Raw genomic sequence first — 19,223 nt, 5'->3', positions numbered from 1 at the left:
GCAATGTCTGTCACTGTAAAACCTTACCAGATGCACTGTCTCTGTGGACTTGAGATTGATATGTGAATTGCAGTATAGGGCAAGTCTTGCATGTACTGTGGCTTTGTGAAATCAGTTAAAGAACTGAACCTTAAAATGACAGAATTGATGATGACAGACAGATAATGGAATTGTAACACTATGTTAAAACTTTCTAAATTCAGTTTTTTTTTAGGTTTCTGTAATCAAAAAGGACAAAAGGAAATGAGGGCTAAGTGTAAAATTTGTTAATGGAAACAGTGTGACCACTTCTTTTATTAAAGGCAGAACAGACCCCCAGGAGCCAAGGCAGTCTGTAGGCAACCTACATGGCTTGGATACATTAAAGCAAGCACTCCACAGATGTAATGGGGCACTGTCAAGATTTCTCACAACACTTTTGCACTTTTGAACGATCAGTTGATGTGTAAGGACGAGCAAACATATACTGCAGTGTTTGTGTCTGCTCCATTTTGTTCTTGGTGTTGTGCCACACCCATGTAGTCTCAGTGTCAAGACTGTTAGTTAGAACACGCCTCAGCTCTTGCGCAGTTTTCATTTTCCAGCCTGGCAGCCGTGTGTATACACTCCAGCAGGCTGATACTCGAGGTCCAGATTTAAACTCCCAGTCCAAGTGGATTACTGAGGGATTGACAGAGAGAAGAAGCTCTGTACAGACTGCACCATTTACTGCCCGTCTGGATCATTATTACTTAACCAAAACCATAAATCTAACAGGACATGTTTCAGCACTGCTTCAGCGGTCAAGGCCAAGAAATCTGAGTTCAGGTTTTTCTAAGCTTTCTGTTCGGCAGGCTTGTCGGTTCTTGTCGGTGTTGGGCTCCACTCGTCGCTCCTCTGTTTCCACTGCGGCTCTCGCTGCAGTCCGTGTGTGGAACCGACTGTCCGCTTCAGCCAGAAGGTCACCCGTCTGTCTCGGCCTCCATGAAACTGCCCCCCCGTTGCAGGACCCTGTCCAGCGCACGAGTGTTGGGGGTGCTGCGCCGGTGTCATTTCCTCCTCCCCAGCAGCAGGCCCGTCTTGAGCACTCTGGGAACGTGCCGGATGGTCAGAGAGACCCGGGTCCCCCTGCTCAGGCTGTCCCCCAGCTCGGCCGACACGGCCCGCAGGTTGGCCACGCTCTCGGTGACGGTGTCCCGCGCCACGCCGCGGACGCCGTGCAGGAAGCGCGTGTACATGTCGTCCCGCAGGACCAGCAGGCTCCGCGGCTCCACCAGCAGGGACAGGAGGTAGCGGTTCTCCTCCGTCTGCGGGACTCCCTCCTGGGGGGAGCAACGCAGAGTCAGCCGAGCCCCCTGGCTGTTCCTGTCCTGTTACCCCCATTCCCTGCTGTGCTGCCAACATCCCTGTTGGATTCTGCTTACTTTAAGGATGCCAAGCCCATATCAAGCTTTTTGGTCTTAGAAATAGAAATCCTAAAAAAAGTCTTTGAACGCTTTAAATCCACAAAACAATCTTGTAAAGGATGCAGTCTGATTTTCCCATGCATGGCCTCCCCAGTTTAATTACACACACCTTGTTTATCAGCACCATTATTATTCCAATAACGCTACTGGAATTTATCACAGATGGTGCTTGAGGCAAGCTCTAAGCATCATCAAAGACCCCACACAACCCAGCTACAGACTGTTTGACCCTCTACCATCTGGAAAACGGTACTGGAGCATTCGGGCCGGGACCACCAGACTCAGAGACAGTTTTTACTCCCAGCCTCTCTTACCTACGATCTGAATCCTCACAGTGCCTTCTCTCTTCATCAAAACTCAAACACACACTGAAATCTACCTCCACCTCACGTCAAGAAGTTCACTCCCCATAATTTTCTATCCTTTATTTCATTCTGTTGATGTATGATTTTGCACAACTGATGTTGTTTTGCACATTACCTGTTACTGTTGTTTTTGCACACTGCCTGTTGTCTCCGTCTTTCTTTTCTTATATGATTGTATAGTTGTTGTTTTTTTGTACTACTTACCATCTGAGAGCTAGCTAAATAGCATTTCGTTAGACCATATACCTGTGTGAGTATAATGACAATAAACTTGAACTTATTCTTCGGTGCACTGTAAACTGGATATGCATGACTTGCCTGTGGCAGTGCATATGGCCTATGGCTCCCCCTGTTGGCACTGACCTGCTCCTGCGCTGTGCTAATGGGCCGGTAGAAATCCAGGAGAGTGTGGGATCCCAGGCTGATGGTTGTCACTGTGGGGAAGTAGAGGGGTCCATCTTCATGAGGCTGGAAGGAAAAAAACAGATAGGTGCACATTAGCACCCCGTCACCCCACATGAACCCATTTTTCTAGCACACCAACGTGTTGGTTTGGCAAATGAGCTCTGCACATTACCATTATCCCTTCTCCTGGTTTGTATTCGTTCACCAGGACGTGGTTGGCCGTCTTTCTGGAAAATGCCCCAAGGGCGGAGATTTTATTGGCGTACGTTTTCAGCCAGTCGGGAAGTTCTTCCACCAGCATTCCCTTCGGATGAGGCAGCCCTCCTGGATCACAACAGGAGAAGGATTACCAACCAGAGCAGGACGTTCGGCACATCAGGCTTGTTTGGTTGCTAGTAGATCTTTGATCCCTGGATCTTGTCATTGTTTCCTGAAAGCAGTCGGGGTTCTGGCTTTTACAACATGGCTTTGCAGCTTGTTCCAGACACCCACAACCCTTTGTGTGAAAACAGGGAACAGATTTTCCTTCCTGTCTGGGATGTGTTCCATCAGAATAAAAATAAGACTCCCACTGCACAGCAGGCTCATGTATGATGCAAAAAAGCAACAGGTTTTTAATATTAACTTAAATTGTCTATCTCGGCATAGGAGTTACAACAGACCCTTATCCAGCATAGGGCCTTGCCTTATACACAAGAAACTGCAGCTCTTATTACTTTCCTATTCAAAGTCTCAAAGACTCATCTTTATGTGAGCTTCCTTTCTCACATGTTGCAAATCAGTGGCCTCTAGTTGGCTTATAGAAGGAATCCGGTTAATAAAAGACATTTTCAATGCAAAATTTAAAATAAACATTGTAAGTTTAAGGGGTAAATCAAACTGCAATGATTTAAAAACACAAATGGAAGGCTGATGCTTTTAGTTCCATATTTGGATCTTTGGAAGATGTTTTTTTGGGTAACTTGTGAACTAGTTTGGGTAAAAGTGTTCAATAAACCCCAGAGGTCTGTTATGTTCTAAAAGCTGGGGAGCAGTAGCCGAGACTTGATTTAGGACAGCAGTGTTGCAAAGATGTCTTGACATTGTTAAGAATCACATCTTTCATTTGAAAAGAATCCAAGATATAGAAAAGGCAGATTTGTCTGCACTATATCTTTTTTTAAGCCCTTCACTATGCAAACCTACAGATAAGAGCTCATCAGGTTCTGGTGAAGGTGCTTTGAATCGACTCCATTAAAATCTGCTTCAAGAGAAAGCTCATATTAATCACCACAATGACTACTGTGGCGATTAAGCTGTATAAAAGAAAGACTATTAAAAATAGCACAGGAATACGATCTTCTGAATAAGGCGGAACTCTGAGCACTTTGCAAAAGTCCATCTTAAGTAAGGAGAACAGATGTGAAACAGGAAATTTCTCTGCACTCTCTGTAACACAGTGTTAACATCACAACCAGACTCTAAGGGGAAACCATTTAAGGTTGGAAAGTGTCCTGCTTACTCTTTTTGATGTCTTCTAAAACTTAAGGCTTGGACACCGGATCATGATTAAATACACACAGTAACAAAGTGGCAACTGTCTTTTCCAAAAGGCATTTCCTAAGAAAACAAAAGCTTCTTTCACCAGCTCCCCCAGACAGGATTCCTGTGCATGAACTGCCCCTATTGTACCATGCTCAACTAAAGTTTGAGAGTGCCCTGGGGCAATACACATTCAACCTAAATTACCATAAAGGACATGTGTATCTGAGTCACACCTGTGAATCCAAATTAAGAGTGCGTCAGTCACCAGTCACAGACAGACGCTTTCATGTCATTCCAGGACTTTTCCTTTTGGTGGTGAATGGATGGATGCCCTAGTAGACAGGAATTTTGATGAGCCACGTCCTGTCTGCCACACAGATCTTTGCTACTTAAATTAATCTTTAGAAATTTCAATTCGCACAGGTCTTTTTAGACATTTCATTGAAAAGACATCTTAAACACATCAAAGTAAATGACCAGTATGTCGTCATTAAATTCTAAGGTGAAAGCAAATGCTGTAATGACATTTGGACAGATCCCAGATATGCTTGGATATTGGCCTTCCTGGCCATCCATTATCTGCATGATGAGGCACAGGGTGCAAGGAGGTACAGCAACCTACAGGGGGCACAAGTCCACCGCAGGGCCACACACACCCTGGAGGGGAAACCGGTCCACCGCAGGGCCCACACACGCCCCAGATGGGACACCGGTCCACCGCAGGGCCCACACACACCCTGGACAGGACACTGGTTCCCTGCAGGGCCCACACACAGGGCCCATTAACCGATAAGAATTAAAGGATTTAAAGGATCCAAGGGAATCAGTGAAAACCCAAAGACATGTAGAACCTGCAAACTCCACACAGTAGTCACTCTAGTCCAGAATTGAACCCAGGACCCAAGACATGAGAGAAAGCAGGACTGGCCACTGCTCTGTCTGCTATCTTGGCCTTCACAGATGATTTCTGTACTCGGTCCTGTAGGCGCGGTTTACTCTGGTTTGCATATTATCTTGGTGAAATGTGCAGGAGTGACCTTTTAACGGTACACAGCTAAAGAGAGAACATGTACTTCGTGCAAAAATCTAGAATTAAAATCGATTGAAGATTAAATGAGGAGTCACGTTAAATGTATGTTAAGAGCATCAACACTTTTCTCAGAGGCTTTCTTGACTATTTTCTACTATTCTAACAACTTTCAATGTTATTAATAACCTGATAGGGGTGAAAATCAACCAGGCTTGACATTTAACAATAATTAATTCACAACGATCAGAGTTTTCAGAAACCTGATCGCAATAACTTGAACTGCTGTACCAACTAATCCATCACACTTATCAATCACATCTGATTGACCCGGCTGTCAGATGTTCCTTGTCATTAACACTGTACCCATTTATACAACCAAGAGGCTAAAATAGCCGTATTTTCGAATAAAAAGGGATTTGTAGAATAGCTCATTCCAAAGTCCCATGGAGAGACGTTTCTCTGGAAATTCAGAAGTGTTTCACTGTGATACGATACCCCAGTTCTGCAGCCGTCTGCCCGACAGTTGGGTCCATTTGGGTTTGGGGGCTTTGTATACCTAAGGAGCAGAAAGATAAGAGTGGGCATCACATTTTCAGATACCCTGGACTACCACAGAGCAATACCAGTGTAGATAACAGCTCCTTTCCAATCCAGAGAGAACAAAACTATTTCCAAATTTGGTTGCAAGCAAATATGTGTTCTGCTACACTATATCACAGCAGGGAATAGAAAGCTCAACATCACATACTTCTTTTTAGCTTAAAGATGTCATTTCAACTTGACAAGTTATCCTAAGAGTTGCAGCTCATCAGAGAGCTTTTATTTTCATTAGAGGCTTGCAGAGTGAGTGGTGAGAAATATCCGAGTTGCTCTCAGTTGATATTTTCCATCTTTAAACGGTTCCCCTTTTTTTTTTTCTTTGTATGAAGTCTAGTACTGGGAGCATTAAAAATCTTTATTTTTAGTTTTTGCAACAGGATAATCCAAGCTTTTACATTCTGCCCTGTTTATTCTCTTATCAAGTCATTGTTGTAGAGCTGTACAAGCTGTCTGGGCTCTTTCGAAAGGTGACTGACTGCGCTCAGTGCATCATTTCAGTCAACCAACGCCCTCGCATCTGACCTGCTGCAAGAGGTAGGCCTCCTCCGTTTCCGTTATAAACCCAGGGACATAGTAAACAGTCGGAGGGGCCTGAGATCAAAGAAAAAAGGACAATAAGTGTTACAGATAAACATGCGAAGGTTTTCGTCTACAAGCCTCCGCTGACAGTAACAAATCAAAGTGCCTGAGATTTGTTGCATAACAAAGTTAAAACCTGTAAGATGACCAGTAATTGTTATTACTGATTAGAAATGATTCAAGTAATTCTGCTAAAAGCCTGATGTGGTAGTACTGGCGCTTCATGGGCCTGGGAGAAGTGGCCCCTAGACACCACAGGTGAAGAAACGAGCATTTCATGACCTCAGACACAACCTCGCCTCCCAGATCACTCGCACCTCCGCCCGTGTTTCCAGGCTTCTAACAGGCAAGGGGCTCTGTGAGCTACTGACGTCCAACCTCACCCCATCACTAGCCCTTTGATGGCAAAAATACAATACTTGACGCAGTTCTGGAAACACAGTCATTTGTGAATGTAACATGCAGAACCTGTGCTGCGGTATGTCTTGGTGTGTTCTTGTTGGGGGTTACTGCTCCTTAAAGAGATTTAAACAGCTACGGTAAGTTTTGGTGTTAAACACTATTTTTCACCTAAAATAAAAGCATAGTTTATGGTCGTTGTCAAACCATTCAAAATTGCTTCCCCCGTAGAAAAACAGTCAGGTCGGGTCAAGTGTGATACAACACTGCCGCTTCGTGGCTACCTTTCTCTGTTATTCGTATACTTACAGCCCTGCACTTATTCAAGATGAGGATACACCGCTAGAATTATTACTGAAATAAGTGTCGGCAAGATGGACCGTGGAAATTTTATGCAGAAATTAAAAGCGTCATCTCTTCCTACGCACTCTCAGCTCCGGTGGGGGATATTGGATTTGCATATATATATATCAGAATTAAATGTGGGAAGATTAATGTCGATCGCCTTCGAAATGCGCGTGTTCTTGATGTTACTGTGAGTTTGCTCAAGCGCCGAAGGAGGTCTCCATATCGAGTTAATATCAGAGCCATCTGGCCCGACAGAAGGGGCTCTGAAAATTCCCAACCTGGTTCCTGTGTCGGGGGCGAAAGATATTGACTGAAAAAGCCTGGCGAATCCTCCTACCTCCTTCACAGTGTACGACTCCAGCTCCTTCAGGACATGAGACTGGGGCTCTTCCATGATGCTGCCGCCGGCATCTGCCAATCAAACACGTTTAGTAAACAGCAACACACGTAAAAATATTTTTACAATGTGTTCAGTTCAATTTGTTGTTGTTTTTTAACACCATTCCAGGTGAGGTCAACAGCCTATTTTCAGTTTCGGTGACAGATGTGTGCAGCACCAAGTCATTTAAATATCTAATGCTAGTTTGTTTGGGGTGACTCGAAGCAGAAAGGGACATTCCTCGCATCGTTAATGAAACGTAAAATGTCTTGAACAAATTTTCAATCTGCGATATGCCCTCCAACCTCGCTTAGCGTCACCACAACTCTTCTGTGTCATAGTGCTTCGGAAAACTAAACACTGCTGTATAATGAAGAAGTGTAATTGTGTCGCCGTGAATAATAAATCCGGAGACATGCCTTGCGAAACTATTCAGACACCTGAGTATTTTATAAAACCTAATTTATTGAAAAATCCCCCGGCTATAGATCAGGACCCAGATATGAGCGCGACCACGAAATCAAGGATATGTGAAGAAAGCAGAAAATGATAATTTCCTAAACAGAAAAAAACGATTAAGATAGAAATAAATGACAATTTACACGCATTTACATTAATCGTGAGAAACTAAATGCTTATACAGTTCTACCTGCGTTACTGTACGGCGGAGCACCACGCACTTCCGGGTGTGCGAGACAGACAGCAGCGCCAGCCAATCGGAGCGGACGAAGTCCTGCTGCTAACCAATTGAGATTTGCGGAGAAGGCGGCGCTTAGCGCAAACAGCACCGCCCCAACAGCAAGCTCTGCAGGTCTGGAACACTGCCCCCCCCGGTGGTCGTTTACGGTATAACGCTTGAAATGCAATTACCCTGATCGTTGTGCTAGAGGTCTTCAGACCTGCTGGTGTGCGTTCAAGCCCAATTTAAAAATCTAAATCAAAGCCTTAGCTAAACTAACGAGTGGCCTGACTGAATGTTTGCGACTGGTATTTTTTTTAACGAAATGTAATCCCTAAAAGGTAACGTCAAAAAAATTTAAGAGCTGAAAGCAAACAGTTGTAATTAATTATTTTATTGAGTCAATTAATACTTCAGTTAAACCAGTAGCTTTGGGTTCCTCCAGGATCAGAACTGGGAAACCCTGGTTTAGCCACTTTTCCCAGTTGGGCCGTGGCAACCCATATGATATTGACCTGTATAAAAAGAGACCATGATTCAGCTCCATGTGTGACTGTTATGGCTGGGCTCCACACTACTGCCACAACACTTTGTGTAAAAATAATCTCCTATTTTCTCTTCTAAATGCACATCCCATATTGTTCTTTTGTGCCCCATGGTTGTGATTCACTGGCTTGACTGTGTCCATGAGTCCCTGTGTCCCCGTGTGTCCCTCTGAAGAAGGCTTCACAGCCCAAACGTTGTGTTTTCACTCTTCTCTTTTCAGCAGGGAATAAACCAATTACTTGTTCCTGTGTCCATTGACTTGTCTTTGAGGATTTTGATAACAGGATCAGGGACCCACACAATCCTCTCTGTTCAAGACTCAAAAAGATGCAGAACAGGAAATGATGCTGGACACTCTTTTCAGGACTGATTCCAGGGCAGTGATACATTTGAGATAAGCTGCTGCTGAGACTTGCTGCCAGATAGACTGTGGCCACAAGATAAGTAGTTCACAAATAAGTGTCTGCCAGATCTCAGGGCAAATAAATGTCAGCCGGTCACTAGCTCAGACCTGATTCTTTTTGTGCAATAACAATAACACATATCAGACAACAGAACTGTGCAATCAGTGAATGACAAATGTTGCTACATACACATACTGTATGATGGGACTCATATATACGCTGTTGAAAAATGATCTTACAGTAAACTCTGCATCACCTGATAGTGAAAATGTATTTGTCTGGGCCCTGGTCACTGCTGCGTTCAGCTGTATTGAAGTATGTAATTCGATTTTTTCTTTTGCCTAAGAAAGAAACACACTTCACAAGTGTCTTTCTGAACCCACAACCCTTTCCAGGTGTGTTGCAGCCGTTGTCCTCAAGCCTCACAGACGTGTCGAGGGGGCTGTGCGTCACAAAACGTTTACACCTTGTAAGAGTCATACTGAACGACAAACTCGAACGCTTTTTTAATCTATCCGAGAGGAGGTCTCTTAAATCTGCAAACACGGACGTTCTCTTTTATCTTTTATCTCGGAATAAAAGTGTGTTTGGTGTTTGGACCAGACACTTCAAATACGCTTCCGTTCCGTGCGGCGTCGTTCGGCGATGAGCGCTTCCCAGTCCCCCAGACGCGTTAGCTGGGACATTGACCTGCCGCACCGCCACAGGCGTGGTAATGGGATTCAATCAGGTGTCTGATTATTTGTGTACTGCATGATCGCAGCCCGGCTGGGAGGGTACAAATTCAGACGAGGGGTGAAGTTCTCTTCAGAACTGCTTCCAAGAGGACAGGGCGAACGATAAATCGCGATTTTCCTCAATTTGTGCTTTAGATGAGCCGTAAACATCGGGTGCGAAACGACGCAAGACCACGCATTTTAAGGACAAAACGGACGACAGGCCGATTACTTTGTTGAGCAACCGAGGACTCATTTATTTTAACCCACATTGATTTATTTTGCGCTAAACGACGTTGGCTAACATGGAAATCATCCGGTCTTTCGGCTTCACCATCGACAATATTCTGTCTCCGGCGCCTGCGGCCCCCGGCGGCACGTGCTGCCCGCCAGCTCTGCAGCGCGCGGCCGGTCCCGGGCTCGGTCCAGGTCCCGCTACCGGCGGCGGGTACCCTCGCTGGTACGACTCGGGTCTCCCCCTCTCTTCTTTCCAGCGTGGGTGCCCATATGGATCGGGCTACAGCGTGTGCCACTGCGGGAGCTACGCGGGATACGGATCGTGGAGCTACGCGCTGCCGGACTCCGGCGCGACAGCTGGCCCAGCCGGTAAGAGGCGGCACGGCCACCGTGGTGATTCATACACGCCTTACAATCCAATAATCTTCAACCGGCTAGACCCGTGTTCACAAAACAGGGCGGTCTCCCGTGAAAAAGCTTAAATCGTGCACGAAAACAGGGCACATGTTAGCAATGAATGCAAGACCGACGGCGCTTTCTCCGTGCAAACCACTCGGGTGTGCAACCGTTGACCTCTGTCCTCTCTCCCTCCTCAGACGGCGACCTCGGCGGCGGCAAGCAGCGGCGGCGGTGGCGCACGGTGTTCACCCGCAGCCAGACCGAGCAGCTGGAGCGCGTCTTCGGTCGGGCCGACTACCCCAGCCCGCAGGAGCGGGAGGAGCTGGCGAGGCGACTGGGCCTTTCGGAAGAAGCTGTGCGGGTGAGGAAAACCAACTCTGCGAACCGCTTAGGTTTTTTTCACGAAGGGCTTTTTTACATTATCTGTAGACTGTCGTTTTTAATAACCCATTCGTGGTGTTTTAATGATGTTTATTAGATACGCATCGCGACTTTTCAAAACTCTTAACCGGTAACCGGGGAAGCCCAGGCCTGCGCACGTTTCAAACAGCGCGCCGTTTTTCCAGGCGCAGTCCGGCTGGGCTGTCCCGTGTCACCGCAGTGACGCGGCCGACGGCAAGACACCCGCTGCAGTGTCAGGAAGGGCAGGGCAGCGTCTGACGCGCGACTTGTCTTCCGCCTTTAGGTCTGGTTCAAGAATCGTCGCGCCAGAAAGAAGAGACAGGGGCACAGCCAGAAACCCAGCGGCGAGCCGGCGGGGGCAGCGTCGGCACAGAGCCCCCCCGGGCCTCCTGGTCTGCGGTCCGACAAGGAGAACCATCCGGGACTCTCTCAGACTTAAAGAAGGTGCTCAGAGACACCGCTGTGGACTCGACCCAAGAGGAATCGGGCTGCTTGTGGCCATAGCAATGTCCACACAGGCAGGGCAAAAAGGAGTAATGGTATTCGGAAACGCAAGGTTCTTATGCAGAACATATTTTTTTCAATGAAAAATTCTGCGGCGCCTTTTGCGAATTGGCAGCTATCAATAGAATAAGTAAAAAAAAAAGGCAACCATGCAAAATTTGCGTGGTTAAATTTAGCTCGTGGACTTAAAATAAAACGGAGTTCTTGACAAAGAGCATTTACTTGACAAAAAGTACCCAAAAAACATAAATTAGACATGTGTGGGAGTACTATTGTACTACGAACATTTAAGAAATTGGTATATTCTGGCTTGTTCTGGCTTCTTTCATTGTGCAAGGGTAATGTTCTGACTCTTACAAGGATTTTAAACATTTTTTTTCAAAATAAGAACAGAAAGCAGTTTTTGTGCTGCGCCTGCCAGTCCATTTACCTTCAGAACCGTCCACTTGAATTTTTGTATCTAATGCTGAGCATGATCTCTGAGCATAAAATAACTGTATTTATTCTTTCTCTCACGTGGCCATTGTGGTTGTTGTGTACTGTGTTTTCCAAAGGTGTAAAAGCATTTTTTTTAAAAAAAGTGCATACCATAAATGTGTTGTTGTATTAAAGTTATTTTCTTTATACCAAGACCTACTGTAAGTGCCCCAGCTGTGCTTTGAACAGGTGGTCTTTGAAGAAGAACTAGGTCTCCAGTCCCCCGCTGGATCAGCTCCTGGAGCTCCTGGAGTTGGTGTTTTTGGTCTACCTGAGCTCTCCGTTGCACAGTGGGTCTGTCCAGACAGTTAACCACAGAGCTGCAGTTCCTCTAACCAGGTTCCCAATAGCCTCCCAGCTCGCTGTGCTTTTAACAAAGCGAAAGGCTTGAGTAACCAACGGTAAAATCCTATATCTGTCTGTGTAGGAAAATAATTGGGTTTAATTGTTTAATTGGCTACTCATGTCGGAATAAAAAGCAGAAGACATCCGGCCCCTGCCTCAATTGAGTCCCAATAGTGTATTGAAGGTAAACACTGTATCTGTGCTAATGCAGAGTGTATATTGAGCAATAGCAGGCTCTGTTGTCCAATCTCTTCATTCATATTTACAAAATGATGGCCTTGGTAGTATTTCACATGCATATGCAGATCAATTTGATTGTTGCACTGCACATATCTTTCAGAACTAAGCAGAAGTATTCCGAATGTGGTATCCTTAAGCTATTTCCATATTCCTGTGAGGTCAAAACAAGGAAGAGAAAATGAGTTGAGGACAGGTGGACTTATAAAACACATCAAATTATTTTTATTTGTCATAGTAGTGGTATTAGTATTAATGAATATCTCCATGCTAAAATACAACTTTTAAAATAAAAATAAAACAATCTTTAAAAAAAAAGCTGAAAGAGCATGCAACAGTTTACAATTCCTTAATAAAGTCAAAGACATCAGTATTGGTTGTACAATCCCCACAATCTGTCTATTTAACAGTGAGAGCTGAGAATGAGAAAACAAACATGGAAGTCTGCCATCTCCTTGGAGATAATAAAATAACATAAAAAGTACACTTTGTGAAACAGCTAAAACATTTCACTAAAGAAAATAAAAGTTCAAGTCCGTATTACCGACTAAGCAAACGGTAGTCAGATACCGCACACGTTACGGTGGTTTATGGTAACGGAAGTCACTTTCAGAGCACAAAGACAGGTCTATTCTATCTCCTCAACAGAACAAGACTTACAGTCGTCGCTGTATAACGCAAGGAGAGTGTTCCACTACATACACGGAGAAGCATCGACAGTTTGTGTTACATGTTTGTATCGTCAGTTCCGGCGCAGTCTAAGCTGTCTGCAGTTAGGATACGAACAACCGAAAGACAAACCACTTGAAGTGCAGAGAAAAATGATCTATTTACATGAACGTCCGTTCACTTATTTCCGTTCGATTTTACTGCAGTGAAATGCAAGGATTGAAAACGGCAGCCCGCAAAGCGCTCGTTTTATGATTTACAGGGGCTTCCGAGCGGGGTAACGAAACCGTAGGTCACAGGCAGCAAAATTAACACGGCGGGGTAGCGCGGCGAGACGCACACTTAGCTGCAACTAGCGGGTTTATCCTCTCCGCATATTAAACAACATGAAACGTGACTAAAACGTGTTCGCTGGTCTTTTGAAGGTAGTGGACTGAAAAATGTTTATAGTTTTGTTTACAATATTGTTTTCTCCTACAGTCACAAACGCCCATCACTGCGGCATGATAAGCAAGCTGTGCAGCAGGTCGTTCACTGTCTCGGTAGTTTACTCGTCTCGAATTTAGTTCTCGCGACAAGTGGTGGGACTTCGGTGACGGAATCGTCAATCATCATTGGCTGAGCTGTGCGGGCGGGGCTGAGTGACGTCAACCGGCAGAAGTTTGGCACGAGGGGGATTTGGCTACTCCGCGAGGCAAAATCCATGCACGTGTGTGAAGGCGGGGCAGGGTCTGGTCGCGCGAGAGAGAGAGAGAAAAAACGGAATTTAACGGCTGGACGTTGATCGATTTTAACACTTTTATCGGAGAAGAATTAACGTAAAGTCTCCTCTCAGGTAGTGTGAAGAAAAGCGGTTTCAGAGGGTTGAGATGTCTGTTTCTGTGTTTTGGCTGTGTTACGCGAAGCTGCCAGTTTAGCCGTTGCGGGAGAGCAGCGCCGCCAGCCTCCGTGTATCCTGTAGCAGTTAACAATATTGCGGTAAGACACGACATTTTGTTCTGAAGTGTTAAGTTTCCTAAATTTCAGGCGTGTGTTACTTCAAGTCTGCGAAGTCTGTTTACTGAGACACGCAAAAAAAAAACCACTTGGGCGGTGAAAGTAGATGTTACTTCAGCGGTACTATTCTTACCGTTGACTATCTAACGTCCGCTCAGGTGAAAAGAAAGTATATCTGTATCTTCTCGTTATGAAGGAAAGCAAAAACAAACACAAACAAACTTTCAAATCAAGTCCGATTCAATTTCATGTGTTTTTTTTTCTTTTTAACGGTAGCTATTTTTAGTAGTAATCGACTTTATATTATGGTGAAAAGCGCTGTGCAGTTTTTCAGTGACGTGTATTCGTGTAATATTATGGTTGTGTTTGGAAACTGGAAGGAAACTCACGTTTCCAACCTGCTGCCCTCGCCCTGAGCTCCACTGCGACTCCTGTGCCTTAACGTGCTTGAAAGCTGCTGCAGTTTGACTTGTTTTGTAAATTTGTAATTTTCCATAATCATGTGCCCACTAGATTCTGTAAGTAAGGTGTCTTTAAGATGTTTTTGTTTTCAGCTTTTTGAAACTGAAGTCCATTAAGTGTGATCTGTGGTTAGAACCAAGGAAGAGCTATTAGGCAAAGCCTTGGTGATGAAACATTTGATGTTTTTAAGTTATGTTCATTGTCTGATTTTTTTTTGGCTTTTGTGGCATTTGTATGACCATATATGGACAAAATATGTAAGCATGATACAGGAAGATGAACTGAGGTTGGCTGAAATTTCTATATATACAACTACAATTCCAGCTGTGAGTGGTGTTGGGGTGGACCAGTAGGTGGTGCTCTTCCACTGGACAAATGGCCTAGATTGATGACAGGGAACACTGTGCTGTAGGAGGTACTGCTCTTTGAATACAACCTTAAACCAAGGCACTGACTACTCGGTCATGAAAGATCTCCTAGCACTGTTCATAAGACTAGGGCTAAATAAATTCCACTCTGGATTTGTACAGTCTGGCCTCTCAGAATTTCTGTCTTAATTCAGTCCACAAAGTAACTTCTCATTCCTCCCTCTTATCAGCCTAGTGTGGCCTAGCGTTAGGTCTGGCTACAGGCTACATTTCTAGCAACTGACTGTCTGATTTTCACTCTACTGCCTTTCTGTACTCTAGATCATATTGTTCTGAACGAACTGTAGCTCTGTTTGCGCAGTAAGGCGGCTTCTGATCTCATGCAGTAAGATAGTTGTCTGGGGCCCTGGAGTGACGGGCCTCCATCTCCAAGGCATTCTTGCTTTGCAAATTAGGCAGTGGTCCAGGTTGGTCTCCAAGGAGACAGTTACATACAGTATATGTTTGATTTTGGGAAATGGACGTCTCCTTTGCTAAGTTAATCAGTTTGCCAATACAGTCATGGTAGCTGCCACATTCACTCAGATTGAAACGACACAGGGACTATCCCATTCCCCCGACTCATGTGTATAACACTTTTGGCTTAAGACCCGAGAGAAGACCACCCAGCTAGGAAGAAGGGAGATGGTGCACAGAACTCCCACCAGGGGACTTCCCCTCTCACAATCTGCTAACGTGGGCTAACAGGTGCTAAATGGAGATGTTGCATACACAGTTTGTTCAGCCTGTGCTAATATCTGTACTAATAACAGAATTTGTATTGATTATTGTTAGTGGGGTATCACCCCGTGTTTGGACATGCATAAAAAGAAATAAATACTAATAAAGCATTAATGCAGCCTAAATATTAAATGATAATTTTACACCATACATTTCTCTAACACGTTCTGTACATGCGAAAGTGGAAAAACTGAATAAAATGATAAACACAGGTGAAATAGAGTTAGCAGCAAAAAAAAAATATATAGCAGCACATGATGGGGACAGTAAGACCCTGGTACTCCCAACATGGCCTCGAGTAAGACTTTTTGGGGTCCTGCTTGCTTTTCAACATCATAAATTAATTTGGCAAATTGTTATGCAATCAGGGACTTTAAGAGACAACACTGGAGAGGAAATGTCAAGAACAGGTAACTTATAAAACTAAAACATCATATACAGGTATAGAGTTTTTTGTCTTTTTTGTTAGTGTAACAAACGGGATGCGGGACGTTAGTTAAGGTACAAGGCACTAGGTTTGCTATAGGACTGCGACCATGGGTATTTTCTTCTCTACTGTAGTAATTATGGCAGCAGTCTGGTTGGTTTCTCAGAGAAAAGCGGAAATGAAAGAGGTGCTGAGAGGAAGAGAGCAGTTGACCTATGGATGTGAGGACAGCAAGCAGTTAGGACTGCATCTCCGCACGGAGCATCCAGGGAAACCAGCAACAGAACAGCAGTCTGGAAAAGGCAGCAGAAGAGAGAAGAGATCAGCACCGGCATTGCAGTCTGGTCTCTCCTGCTGCAAAGACAGGCACTATGGCTGCATTCAGAACTCCATTTCCTGTATTTGCGTCTTGCTTTTGTTTAAATGTGAACAGCAAAGCTGCTTTACAGATACTGGATGTTGCTGAAGCTTCCATGTAATCATTAGAAAATACATTTTTGCTGTTGAGTGCACTGAACACATGTCTTAGTGTTTTAAATACCGTTATCAAATACAAGTCAGAATTTATGTAGCTCTGAAGAAAGACTTATATTACAAAGAGTTGTTGTATGGCCAGGGAGAATGAGAACTAATTTTGTCACTGCAGTACAACAGAGACTGAAACAGATCACTTCATAATGAACAGCTGGAGAATGACTAGGAAAGTTGAGTCCTTCTTATAACTGTAGAAAACAAGCTGAAACCTTCAAAACGGTGGAATCACATTCCTACAAACAATACCTGGATATAGAGCTCTCTGAAGTGATGTCCTTGGGTGTCCTCACTGCGGCAAAGTTACGTTTGGGCTGGGACACTGGAATAAACAGGAAGAGAAGAACAATTTTGGAAAGAATACAAGCAAAAATGGGAAAAGAAGGAACTCAAAAATATATGGAGTTTTCATAAAACAGAAAACCTGAAACTTTCCTTTCCAAAGAGCTCCCTGCCATCACCAAGCCCTGCCTCTGAACAAGGAAATATGATTGCAGGAGCTTGTTCTTGTCGTTTATAGGAAATATTCTGCCAAAACAATCCTTTTCTTAAATGTTTGTCTAAGGCAGGGAAACTTAAAAAGCTAAAACATCAGCAAGTGGTTCGGCTCATGTCATGTTGCAGGGCCTTTCAAGTTAAAGAGCTGCTTGGAACAAGTCAGGACTGTTTTTGTTGTGTATGTAAGGCAGACACATTTCATACCAGCACCAAAGGACATTCTGCCCCTTCTCAGTGACTCTCATATTTGCTCCATAGAAAGTTGCACTGCATTCTGAGAAGGTGTGTGAGTGTTGGGTAAGGGCGCCCATACTGGAATCAGGTGCTGGTTGTCTGATTTGTGTGGCATGAGAGGTGGTCATAGAGAAGTGTGCTTATTAATTTTTACTCTGGTAAATCTACAAAGTTAATTTAATACTTTTCTGTGAGGAAACCTATAGCTCAGTCAGAGAGTCTTTCCTAATTTTGTTGTTATCTTTCTTCCTTCTTAAAACTACAATGATACATTGTAACATTGTAGTCAAGTATTACAAATCAGACGGAAAGCACAAAACAACTGTTAATAGTTTAGTGCAGATAAAGGAGATTCATGTTGAGAAAATCACTTTGCAGTTTTTTTTTTAACACTTGCAAGAGAGCTGCCATGTTGCTCATTGGCATACTTACTAGTGACCTGGTGCACCTTCTTCACAAGTGTACTGTCGCTCTGTGAGTCTTTGGGCCCACCAATCCTAAAACATAAAAAGCAGCATTAAGCAATTTCAGCACAGTTTCATTCCTCCTCTTATTACATCTTAGCGACGTGTTCAGGTTGTATTGTCTCCTCTGACATACTGAATAAGCAGATGCTGTGTTTTATGTAATACAACAGTGAGTGAAGCGTGTCAGTGACCTCTCACTTATGGTGGTAAGCAAAGAGCCCTTAAGGAAAACAAGGGTGCTGCTGTAATTGGTGTTGATGGACAAGTAGGTGGCACACTTCCCCATGGACAGGTTTATTCTAGTGTTAAAACCAGTTAACCATTGAGTCCTAATGTAATTACACCATTCTTATACAATCCAACCCACATAAAGCTCCATCTTAATTAAAATCATAAAATACTTCTCCTCTTTACTTTGAATATCTAAAATGCTTTGGTATACATCAGGATAAAAAGCACTTTATTTGTTTAAGGAATTCATCATCATAGCCTTGAAATAATTTTCTACTCGAGTCACAAGAATTAAGAACTCCTAGAACACAACGTGAACTAAAAGCATTTTAATCAAGAGAATTTGAAACACTGCAAAAGTACCTGAAATGTAACCTTGTTAGCTTAGAATACATATTAGTAAATTTACTGAATCTTTATTTTTAAGTAAGGGGTTATTTTTAACTTTTAAATACCAATTCAAAAGGAAGGTGGCGCTAATGCACACTGGATTGCACAGGAGTCTGCAGGAGGACTGCAGGAGAGAAATAATTGGGTGCAGAAAGAACTGCACCAGCTTTCAGTCGGCAGCGTGGAAGAGCACTTTGTTACCCTTTACCTCTGCACACGGGACGGGGGGGCAAAGACGCCATGCTTCGGCAGGCAGTTGAAATATCGCACCCCAAACACAGACCCATCGTGTTTTCCTGTAGGCTTGTCCAGCTCCACACCAAACCAGTAACCTGGGTGAACAGGGAAAGGGGTAAGGGCACTGATCTGTGACAGTGTGGACAAGAGCTTTCCAGAAATAATAAAGTAATAATAATACACTTTATTTATAGAGCACGTTTCATACAAATAGCTGCTCAAAGTGCTTTACAAACCAAGTGTAAAAATAAAATCTTATGTAAAATTAAGATTTATACTCTCAGTTGTAAAGGAATCTACAGTAATACAGTAAAGCAACATAAATGTCAATTTATGCTTGAAGAAGAAAAAATAAGAAAGGTGTGATAAAATAAGAACAATACAGGATAAATAAATAAAATAGATAACCACAAGGGCAATGGGGGAACGGATCTAGAGAAAGTGGAGGACTGAATTACTAAGTCAAATTGTGGGTCCCTACCCTCCTTTCCAAAGAAAACTGTGATCCTTGGATGAATTAGGAATTGAGAGCACCTGACTCAACACCCTGTGTTGTAGTAACTCTAGTAACTGTTGTAGATCTTGTCTCTCTCTTGGAAGAAAAGGCAACAGAAATGAGTTCTGAGCCTCTTCTTATTTAAGATTAAATCTTTTCTTTCGGCATCTGCACTTGTTAACACTGCCCTGGTATGTTAGGTATGTTACTTAGAATTTGTTCTTTTGTCTTTTCTTTCTACCATTGCTCTGACTTCTGTTTAATACTGAGCCAGGTCAAATTGTTCTCAACTGACTTATTTGATTAAAATAATATGAATATTACTTTGAAGCACAAGGGGAATTCAACCATGGCTAGCAGAAGCCGCCTTAATTGCCCTTAACTCCTTAAGGGCGAGCCTGGCATCCTGCCTGACCA

The 19,223-nt window shown here is 43.8% G+C and overlaps 3 protein-coding genes across 8 annotated transcripts in view; 1 reads left to right on the top strand and 2 right to left on the bottom strand.

Annotated features, from left to right (window-relative positions):
• Nucleotides 1-262: 262 nt before the first annotated feature.
• Nucleotides 263-7,840, bottom strand: alkbh6 (alkB homolog 6, nucleotide demethylase). 3 transcript variants are annotated; one of them, XM_088627422.1, is made up of 7 exons: nucleotides 7,724-7,800; nucleotides 7,033-7,106; nucleotides 5,892-5,960; nucleotides 5,265-5,325; nucleotides 2,388-2,539; nucleotides 2,174-2,278; nucleotides 263-1,301 (listed from the first exon to the last, which is right to left on the bottom strand). In XM_088627422.1, the coding sequence occupies exons 2-7, from the start codon at nucleotides 7,087-7,089 to the stop codon at nucleotides 1,029-1,031; spliced, it is 717 nt and encodes a 238-aa protein (XP_088483548.1). In that variant the 5' UTR covers nucleotides 7,090-7,106; nucleotides 7,724-7,800; the 3' UTR covers nucleotides 263-1,028. The 3 variants fall into 3 exon arrangements, with proteins under 3 accessions (XP_088483548.1, XP_088483545.1, XP_088483546.1); XM_088627419.1 differs by having other exon boundaries at nucleotides 7,687-7,725; XM_088627420.1 differs by lacking the exon at nucleotides 5,892-5,960 and having other exon boundaries at nucleotides 7,724-7,840.
• Nucleotides 7,841-9,194: 1,354 nt separating this feature from the next.
• dharma lies at nucleotides 9,195-11,593 on the top strand. Its single transcript, XM_088627409.1, has 3 exons — nucleotides 9,195-10,025; nucleotides 10,253-10,416; nucleotides 10,741-11,593. The coding sequence occupies exons 1-3, from the start codon at nucleotides 9,725-9,727 to the stop codon at nucleotides 10,894-10,896; spliced, it is 621 nt and encodes a 206-aa protein (XP_088483535.1). The 5' UTR covers nucleotides 9,195-9,724; the 3' UTR covers nucleotides 10,897-11,593.
• Nucleotides 11,594-12,219: 626 nt separating this feature from the next.
• Nucleotides 12,220-19,223, bottom strand: part of clip3 (CAP-GLY domain containing linker protein 3) — a 34,760-nt gene continuing 27,756 nt past the window's right edge. For all 4 annotated transcript variants that reach the window (XM_088627404.1, XM_088627405.1, XM_088627406.1 and 1 more), the window contains 4 exons: nucleotides 18,282-18,405; nucleotides 17,418-17,482; nucleotides 16,503-16,575; nucleotides 12,220-16,015 (listed from right to left, as the gene is read on the bottom strand). In XM_088627404.1, the coding sequence (XP_088483530.1) occupies nucleotides 15,961-16,015; nucleotides 16,503-16,575; nucleotides 17,418-17,482; nucleotides 18,282-18,405 (317 nt within the window). In that variant the 3' untranslated portion in view covers nucleotides 12,220-15,960. The remainder of the gene's footprint in view (nucleotides 16,016-16,502; nucleotides 16,576-17,417; nucleotides 17,483-18,281; nucleotides 18,406-19,223) is intronic.

The sequence above is a fragment of the Lepisosteus platostomus genome, chromosome 4 (genome assembly GCF_059453375.1).
Source record: "Lepisosteus platostomus isolate fLepPlt1 chromosome 4, fLepPlt1.hap1, whole genome shotgun sequence".
NCBI lineage: Eukaryota > Metazoa > Chordata > Actinopteri > Semionotiformes > Lepisosteidae > Lepisosteus > Lepisosteus platostomus.
This window is presented reverse-complemented; position numbering and strand designations above follow the sequence as displayed.

Excerpts from the sequence above, each read along its gene's own strand:
- dharma (XM_088627409.1), top strand. The coding sequence starts at position 9,725 with ATGGAAATCATCCGGTCTTTCGGCTTCACCATCGACAATATTCTGTCT. Across the intron at positions 10,026-10,252 it reads CGCGACAGCTGGCCCAGCCG|ACGGCGACCTCGGCGGCGGC; the intron begins GTAAGAGGCGGC and ends CTCCCTCCTCAG. Across the intron at positions 10,417-10,740 it reads TTTCGGAAGAAGCTGTGCGG|GTCTGGTTCAAGAATCGTCG; the intron begins GTGAGGAAAACC and ends TTCCGCCTTTAG.
- alkbh6 (XM_088627422.1), bottom strand. The coding sequence starts at position 7,089 with ATGGAAGAGCCCCAGTCTCATGTCCTGAAGGAGCTGGAGTCGTACACT. Across the intron at positions 5,961-7,032 it reads AGTCGTACACTGTGAAGGAG|GCCCCTCCGACTGTTTACTA; the intron begins GTAGGAGGATTC and ends CTTTGATCTCAG. Across the intron at positions 1,302-2,173 it reads TTAGCACAGCGCAGGAGCAG|GAGGGAGTCCCGCAGACGGA; the intron begins GTCAGTGCCAAC and ends TGCTCCCCCCAG.